Source organism: Pseudopipra pipra, chromosome 19, assembly GCF_036250125.1.
Source record: "Pseudopipra pipra isolate bDixPip1 chromosome 19, bDixPip1.hap1, whole genome shotgun sequence".
Taxonomy (NCBI): Eukaryota; Metazoa; Chordata; class Aves; order Passeriformes; family Pipridae; genus Pseudopipra; species Pseudopipra pipra.
This window is the reverse complement of record NC_087567.1, coordinates 5,619,713-5,628,259: the sequence shown is the minus strand read 5'-3', so window position 1 is coordinate 5,628,259 and position 8,547 is coordinate 5,619,713. Positions and strand designations below refer to the sequence as shown.

The window sequence follows — 8,547 nt, the reverse complement described above, 5'->3', positions numbered from 1 at the left end:
CACATCTGAGGGAGCTCCAACTAACTGGGCAGAACTACCCAGGTGTCTCAGCACACTTACAGGGGAAAACACCCAAAATTATGGATTGCTTCTAATTAGAGACATTTTAGAGGCATTAATTATGCTGTGTCCCTCAGCTACCTCCTGCAAAGTAAAACAGTAACAAGGTTGCAACTTTTTCAGGGACAATTGGTCTGGAAAAAACACCCGGGTGACACATCTGGGTAAAGTGTAAAGCAGTCACTGCACCAGCTTCCAAGAGGAATTGTGAAATAGGCTTTTGTTGAAAGATTTTAACATCTTATTTTCATTTCACAAAGTCAGCCAAGACAAATCAAGCCACTGATGTCAGCAATGAACAGCCAAGAATAAAATCCAAGTGATTTTGCTGTTTAATTCTCCCTCTCCCCATCCAAAGCTACCAAGTCACCATCAAGTTTCCCCACTCACACACAAGATGCCCCAAGTTTTGAGCTGATTTCTGTTTATTTCACAGTCTTGGCAAAACAAATCTGCATTCAAAAGTTCATTTAACATTAATATATTAATCAAACATTTTCAAAATAAATACTTTTTTTAAAATAACCATTTCTTTACATCACTGCAGTAGCAATTCTAGAAAAGTCAGTGCACAGATAGTAGCAATTTCATTAATCAGCTAAACTCAAACAAAAAGAAAACAAGAGGTGGACCTTTTTTCTCTCCAAGCAGGCTGCATGCAGCAAGTCTCAGCAGTTCCCTAGCACAGGGATCTTTCATCACATTTGCTGGGAAGGATTTTCTCTTTCATCTGTCAGAAGTCAGTGAAGTCTGACTTGTGCAAAGCTTTGTACAACACAAAAGTTTCACAACCCAGATTCTGGTCAGTCCTGCAGAGGTTCTGCACTGGAGTTGTTGCTAATGAGACCAAGGAGTCAATGCTATGGAAGGAAAATGCTGGAACCCTCTGAGGAGTCCGTATTCAAGTGATTGGGAATTAAATTCACAGCTGGAACAGGAACACTAACAGCAATAAACAACATTCAAACCAGCAGCTCAGTTGTACCTTACAGCTTATTCCAAAGTTTTGCATACTCTCTCAAGTGCTTCCAGGGCAGAAGAAGTAAAGCAACTACTTTCTCCTCCTTAGCTGTTAATTCACCAGGTAAATCCCAGCAGCAAGATGCTTCACTGGCCAAAAAGTATAACTCGTGTTACAACAAAGAAAAAACAAAAGTGCATTGTAGACTATAAAGAGAATATTCAGGACTTAGTGAGTCACATAACTGGAAAAAAGAGAACAGAAACATTCATGTTCCCATGGGATCTAAACTAGTCAGATGCTACTAAAGAACCCTGTAAAGAGCAGTGTTTTGTCTGAGGAACGGAAGCTCATAAATGTTGTCATACACAGCATGCAGCAGGAGAATTTGGAGGGCTACCAGATTATTCACTATGATTGTCAGGAATGATTTAGCTAAAAGAAAAAAAAAAAACAACAAGGAATTTGAATACATATCTGAAAAATGTCATAGGTCTATCTCCTTTGAGATGCCAAAGGTTCCCTTTAAAGCCCTTTCTTGGTAGCAGAGGGAAGAGTTGGATGTGACACTCCGGGTGATAGGAATAACCAGAGACATCCCTGTGTCCAGAGGTGCTCCTGGATACACACTAAGGTAAAAATCAAGACACCTCCCACTCCCCAAGAGCCTTGTTTCCATGTTATGGGCATATTAATCAGCAGTTTGGAGCAGTTGCTTACTCTAAAGAGGTATAATTTAAGTATCAAAAGAAACAGAGCTGAGGGAAGCAATCACAGATGAAGAGAACCTCCAGTTGTAGCGATGCCACGCACAGGAAGGAGGGAATGCTGCAGGACAGCAAACTCCCAGAGCTCCAGAGGTGACCCAGACTGCTGAAATCCCTTCCCTTGCTCTGCACAGACCTACTACTAGAGCCCCTGAAAGCCATGTGCCTTGGGGGAAGGCTCTACTCCCTCAGTGCTATGGACCGTGCCCCAGAATTCTGCCAAAATGGAAAAAAAAAAAGAAAGCATCGAGTTGTGGAGAAGTTCTGTGTCAGCTTATTGGTTTTTCTTGTCCTCTGGTGGGAAGTATGGGGGAGGGGGTGGCTGGTCCTGGAATAAAGAGCATAAAAGATCATCAGGTCACTGATAAGAAAAAATAACACTCCCCCCAGAAACCGCAAGACAGCAAAATGAATTCGGACAAACTCTGCTGTGCCACTGAGAGAAGAATGGCCAGACACACCCTTGGGCTCACCCTGCAAACCCAGAAGGACACAGGAACTCACCGTGGGCATGTAGACGTTGTGTGGGTTGCCTGGGCTGTAGTAAGCACTGGCAGCAGCCTCAGCAGCCTTTGCTTCAGCTGTCACAGAGAGAGAAGTGATAGGTTTAGGGACACAGAGAACTCTTACAATCAAACAAAAACTCCACATGTTCCTGGCCATCAAGTGTTACTAATAAGGCATGATATAACCAGTGCTCCAGTTGCAAAATAGCTACGACACACACAACTGAGCATTATCTCTTCCCGTTACCACAGGACTGTCAACTCCCAGTCAAAGAGACCAAGATTTGGTTTGGAAATTTCAGCTGGGACCTGCCTGCCACCCATAAAATGCTAACTGCTGCCTTGCCTGAATACAGGCAGTACCCTTTAAACAGGCAGTGAACAAACCACCCTTCCTGGGAGTGAAAACACGAGGCAAAACAAAAATCAGCACAAGTTTATAGCAGCTCAGGGGATTTGTGTTTTAAAGATGGAAATTTATGAGGATAAGCCAGATTCTCTGTTTCTGCAGAACACAAAAATCTTGTACAACCCTCTGGAGCAGTGCCATTTTCCAAATAATAATTCAAGGGTGAATAGTTGTTTATTCAAACCAAAGAGAAGTTAAACCCTTATCTAGAGAAATATCCTTATCTACAAGAGATTTATGGCTGTGTCCAATCACAAAAGCTCTTCCCCTCCCCAACATGCAGACCTATGAAGAACATGTTTAAAATCATTTTAATAAATCCCAAAGAGTGAAAAATGAGACTGGTATTTCCCCAGCTCCTTTCCATCATCTAGTTCTCTGTTCCATATTGTTTAAACAAAAGTAATCAGGTTAGAGTGAAACAGGGGAAGGGGGAGCAAATATCACCCAAGACACATTTACAAACTAAAATGGGCTAGAAACACATTTCACCATCAATTTATTTGTGTTCATCCATTAGGGTAAGATTACCACCACAGGAGAACCACAAACTGTATTTTTTCTGTCAAAAGAAGAATAAATCCAGCTGTGAAATACCCACTAATGGTGTCTACCCTGGAGAGAATCAGGTTGGCCTCCAGACTGAGCTGGATAGAGAAGGCTGGAGACAGAGGAAGGGTTGCACTTCCACAAGCTTCCTAATCTGTCTCCTAAACAACTTTAACTTCTAAAGTGGAGCTTTTGAGTTCCCCAAAAGAAAACAGGCAAGAAGCAATGTCTGTCTTACTGGTAACAAAAGTGTTGTGAGCTAATTCACCTGGACACCCTTTTCTTACCTGCAGGAGTGGAGGGCAGGTCTGGACCACTGACAGGGGGTTCCATGGGCCCTGGATATGGTGGGGGTGGAAGCTGCATGTAGCCCCTGTCTCCATCAGCCATAGGAGGACCAGGATAAAAGTCTGTCAGGAAAGGAAATCACACAGCAAAAGACTTAAGTCCTTTGGGTGGAGTTACAACAGCCAAAAGAAGCCAAGGCAAACATAATTAAACTCAAGAACAGAAGTTGTATAAAGTCATCAAATCCAATCTAAAATACTGTGTGACATCTGCATTCCCCTTTTTACCTATTTTAACTCTTACCAACTGGAACAATCCCCATCCTCAACTCCCAGACTTACCAGGAGGAGGTGGTGGGTATGGATAGCCCCCGTTGGCTGCAGGTGGTGCAAAAGCATAGGATCCATTTGGCATGTAGGAATAGCCATAAGCTCCACTGGGTATTTCACCTCTGGAGACTGGAAAAGTAAAGACAAGACCTCGTGAAAACATCAAGCCTGCACCAAATGAACTCCCACAAACTTAGGGAGTCCTTATGGGAAAAACAAACAAGTGTCACCCCAATAAATCTGCTGTTCGCTGGATGGGAAAACGGTATTTTTAAAAGCAAGAAAATTTCAGGTAAAGCCTGAAACTCACACATATTTGAATCCAACCTGCTGCAACCTAGAGCTGCCCTTGCTGTGTGATGAAGGCAAGGCCTCCTGAAAACACAAAACCCTGGCACAGACCAGCAGAGTCCCATACCTTGTGATGCCACGTGCAGCATCCTCTGCCCGAACTCGATCGCACCCCCGGCTGAAAAGGTCATCTTGAACGTGGCAGATCCTTCCCAGCCACCTGAGGGAGGAAAGACAAGAGTTCAGAAGCCAGGAGAAGCTGTTTCTGTGCTATTTAGCTTCCATGCTGTAACTACAGATGCCCTGCATATAATTCTTTAAAGAGCTTATCCCAAAAATCCAAGGGGAAAAAAAAAAAGCAGATGAAGTGGCAGAATTGCGCTGCCATCAGAAAAATTCACAGTGTGGTATTGTCAGGTCAAGAGACACCTGCAGAAGAAACACCCATGAGGGAGACCTTCAGAAGCTTTCTGGAGTTGTGGCTGTTGCCACACCAGCTGCCACAGCTATCAGGAGCACTGGATTTGCTCCTGCTTTGGATAAGATTAGTACAGAAGATGGGGATTGTGTTAATCCCGTTTGCTAAAAAGCCTTTGCAACTACACCTGTCAGCTACAAATTAGTTTGGGAGTTTGAGTGTCCAACGAAGCAAAGAGCTTAATGAAGAACATGGTCCACATAAATCCATTAGGAGTTCACAGAAGATATTTCAAGTCAGGATAACAATAATTAAAAAAAAAAAAAAGAGAATTTGTGACATCTCACATTACAGAATAAAAAAGGAAAACATGCACAGAGTTACAACAAAGCATCAAAGCAGAAGCTGTGGCAGAGCTGAAACAGAAACAAGGAGATTAAAGAGCCTTTTTGAGCTAAACCAGACTCTCATGGCTGTTAAGGCAACATCATCATTAGAAGAGAGGGCCTCTGGGGAAAATTCACAAAGATTTAGCTAAAGCCCTTTGCCTTTCACACAATTTAGTTTGTCTTTACTGCTCAGGCTGCCTCTCACACTGGATGGCCCCACTCTGCTCCCACACAGAGGTTCCAATGCTGATTTCAGGGTTACAGCTGAAGGCTCCTAAGCCCTGAGCTGTGATTTCCGTGCCACAACTAACAGACTGAACAAAGCTGAGGATGAAAGTCTGCTGAACTCTGTGCCTTTGGTAAAAACAATGGTCAAACTCAAAATTACTCTTGAAACATCTGCCACAGCCTTCTCATTGAACATAATGTGAAACAGCCCCTCGAAGATTCCCCCTAATTTCAAGAGAATCCATTCTCTTCCAAGTGCCATTTTCAGTGCCAGGATGCACCACAGCAACAGCACAAGAAACACGATGGAGAACAGTGCTCTGGGGATCTGCACCTGAGAACACAAACAAATCCAGGAAGGATCCAAGTCCCTGGCACAAGAGGACCTGGATGCAGGTGGGACAGGTGACCCCAAGTGACCAAAGCAAAATCACACCTCACTTGCTGACTCCACTCTGATGTTTATTTGCTGAGATCACTTGGTCGAGTGAGCTCAGTATTTTGCAGAGGGCAGGAATGAGGTGGGTTGCAGAGCAGACCTGGTCACTGTAACTGAACAGGGAGCTGATAAGGGGAATATTTTTAGCTGCCAGTTTCAAAGAAAGAAACACATTTTATCAGGACTGTGAAAACCCATTTGGTCGCTGTTCAGTTTTGGCTACCCAGGACTGTCAGGAATTGAGCAGCTGAACTGAGACACAGAACATACCCAGTCCCATACATACCTCCTGCCTCTGCTTTCACTGTGCCCTTGATATAATTTGCTCCAAACACTGGCTGCTTAATCTCACAATCCTTCAACAAATAAAAGGGCATCACGAAAGACTGCATTGCATCCTTCCCCTTGGACACAAAGATAACCTGAAAAGGGAATAACATTACAAAAGCTCCTCAAAACAAGCAGGAAGCACAGCCCCGAGTTATTACCTGAAGAGACTTTTGATGGACTGAAACTCCCTCCCACATCATCAGTCCTGCAAGCCAAAAGCTACACAGAACAGCCAGAGGGGTAAACCAAAGCCTCAAGGTAATAAGGCCTTCCAAGAAGTGCCTTGCTCAGATAATACTCCTCCCAGCTTCCAGAGAACTGCTGCTCCACACAGCTATGATTTAGTAGCTGTGCTGTTGCATTCAGCATTTCCAGACCATTGCTAATTTCCAATTTGAAGATGCCTGATGGACTAAACAGCTGCCTGTACATGGACTAATCAGATTTATTATCTTCTGACAAATAGGTGGAATATGCAATGAATTCATGCTGCTTCCCAGAGGCAGAGGGATGAGCCCCACTTCAAGCAGGAGTAGATTATCCCGACTTTCATGCATTGAGGACGTTTAAATACAGAATGGCAGAGAGCCTTTATCTCCTTACCCAGGACAAAGCCTTTCACCACTTACCCGGTAGGGAGTCAGGAAAACACTCCCTTTCTTGGTCCCTTTGAAGGCCTCTGGCATCGGTTCCATGTCACTGAAGGTAATTTCTACATGGTCATACGTCATCAGAACACTGCCAACCACGAGAGAACAGACAAGTGTTAAGGCCCAAGGTAGAAGTGCAACATGCACATAAAGTTTACTGACCTACCAAACCTGCCTGTTCCCTCAGGCCCGTGCTGAGCAGACAACATCAGTCTGGTTTGCTTTTTTATTCTGTTGGCAGCAGCAACTGAGGGAGCAGTGGCTGCTTGTTCCCTCCTTGGTGTGCTGACACAGCTGCTGCTGTCTGTGTAGCCGGGCAGGGAATCCACTCAATTGAGCTGATCAAGACCTCAAGACATTTCCTTTCCTTTTATTTATTTATTTTTGAAGTTGTGTTGCATTTCCCATGGGTCAGTTCCCTAATTCAGTTCCCCCATGACAGGGGAAGGGCTGCAGGAGCAGGAACTGCTCAGCCTGGCTTATGCAACGCTGGTTTTTGAAGGTCTCACCCCAGCTCAAGCACGTCTGTCACAAAAATGTGACCAAAAGGAACTCCCCCTTCCTTTCCACAAGACCTCATTAACCCGTGTTGCCTGCACCGATTCCTTAATTCTCAGTTAGAAACTGACCTGATTAAAACCTTGCACGGACACAGCAGGTAACTTGTATTGACACAACAGCACCCACATTAGGGACTGTAATCCCTAAAGCTGCAGAAACCTCCACCACCTCTATCTTTGGCAGCTGGCGTGTTTCCATCCTCAGTCACTCGCCTTTGCTTTCTGCCAGCAAGTACCTGTCCCTCCAGGAAAAGCTCTGGAAGTACAGAGGGGCCAGCTCTGCCCAGGCTGCAGCATTCCAGCTGGATCAGCCTAGGCTGCCACAGGACAGGCAGCACCGGATCCAGGACAGGCTCACAGCTGGGAACAGCAACACTTCTAAGCTGCTGCAGTTGTTTCAGCAAATGCAAATTCAAGCACCAGAGTCGATCTTATGAAATCCTTCCAAGAAAGGCCACATCCCAAGGGGAAGTCGGGCGCAGAATTCCTACGCCGACGCTTAAGTGGCCCCACGGAAAGAAGCCCTGAAGGATGAAGCCCTCCCTCCTTTGCCCCCGAGGCAGAGGACTCCTGTGACTGCCACGTCAGACCCAGACAGACGGTGCGGGCAGCCCTTGGCCCCGCACACAGAGGCAGCTCTGTGCAGGCTTGCCGTTTCCATGGTTATATCCCAGCACCTTTCTCCAGCACTGCTGCTCCTTCCCCAGCACACGGGGCCAGGAACCAGCAAACCACGCCGGGCCTCTGAACCGGGACACGATGCAGGTGCAGCAGGCGAGAGCATCCCGGAGGGGGGATCCCAGACCACCTGGGTGGGAGCTGGGCTCTGCCAGCCCTCCCTGGGCACTGGGGATGGCGGCGGGAGGCGGCAGCAGGCGGGGGACGGGCGGGACACTGCGGGGAGCGGCGCGGGGCCCGCGGCTGAGGCCCAGCACAGCTCCCCCAGGGAAAGCCCTGGGGCAGGGGGGTGCGAACAGCCCGCAACCCGCAGGGAGACGAGGGGAGGACGAGCAACGCCGGCACCTTTTCATCGCCTCAGCACCCCTCTGCCCACGGACAGCTGCTCCCGCTGAGGGGGAAGGCAGGAGGAGGGCGGGGGGGTGGGAGAAGACAGCTCCGCGCTACCCCCCGGCCGCCGCGGCCGGAGGAAGGGAGAAGGGGATAGCACCTCACTTCTCGCTGTTGTTAACGATGACGCCGCCGCCCTCCGAGTGGTTCTTGTTCAGCGCCATCGCCGCCGCCGCCTCCTCCTCCTCACAGCATCCACCGCGCTCTGCGCCTGCGCGGGAGAGGGGTGACGTCACTGGGCGCGCGGGACATAGTGGGAATTGTAGTCCGCTCAAAACACGCACAACGCATTCCTTTTTCTGCGC

The 8,547-nt window shown here is 47.0% G+C and overlaps 1 protein-coding gene across 3 annotated transcripts; it reads right to left on the bottom strand.

Moving 5' to 3' along the window:
• Positions 1–467: 467 nt before the first annotated feature.
• Positions 468–8,485, bottom strand: WBP2 (WW domain binding protein 2). 3 transcript variants are annotated; one of them, XM_064675822.1, is made up of 8 exons: positions 8,348–8,485; positions 6,594–6,702; positions 5,921–6,056; positions 4,288–4,380; positions 3,882–3,998; positions 3,540–3,662; positions 2,293–2,369; positions 468–2,116 (listed from the first exon to the last, which is right to left on the bottom strand). In XM_064675822.1, exons 1-8 carry the CDS (start codon positions 8,404–8,406, stop codon positions 2,063–2,065), a joined length of 768 nt encoding a protein of 255 aa, XP_064531892.1. In that variant the 5' UTR covers positions 8,407–8,485; the 3' UTR covers positions 468–2,062. The 3 variants fall into 3 exon arrangements, with proteins under 3 accessions (XP_064531892.1, XP_064531893.1, XP_064531894.1); XM_064675823.1 differs by having other exon boundaries at positions 8,343–8,459; XM_064675824.1 differs by lacking the exon at positions 8,348–8,485 and adding an exon at positions 7,388–7,558.
• Positions 8,486–8,547: the final 62 nt, after the last annotated feature.

Coding starts and splice junctions, on each gene's coding strand:
- WBP2 (XM_064675822.1), bottom strand. CDS start 8,406: ATGGCGCTGAACAAGAACCACTCGGAGGGCGGCGGCGTCATCGTTAAC. Junction 3,999..4,287: donor GCTGCACGTGGCATCACAAG/GTATGGGACTCT, acceptor TTACTTTTCCAG/TCTCCAGAGGTGAAATACCC. Junction 2,117..2,292: donor ACAACGTCTACATGCCCACG/GTGAGTTCCTGT, acceptor TCTTTATTCCAG/GACCAGCCACCCCCTCCCCC.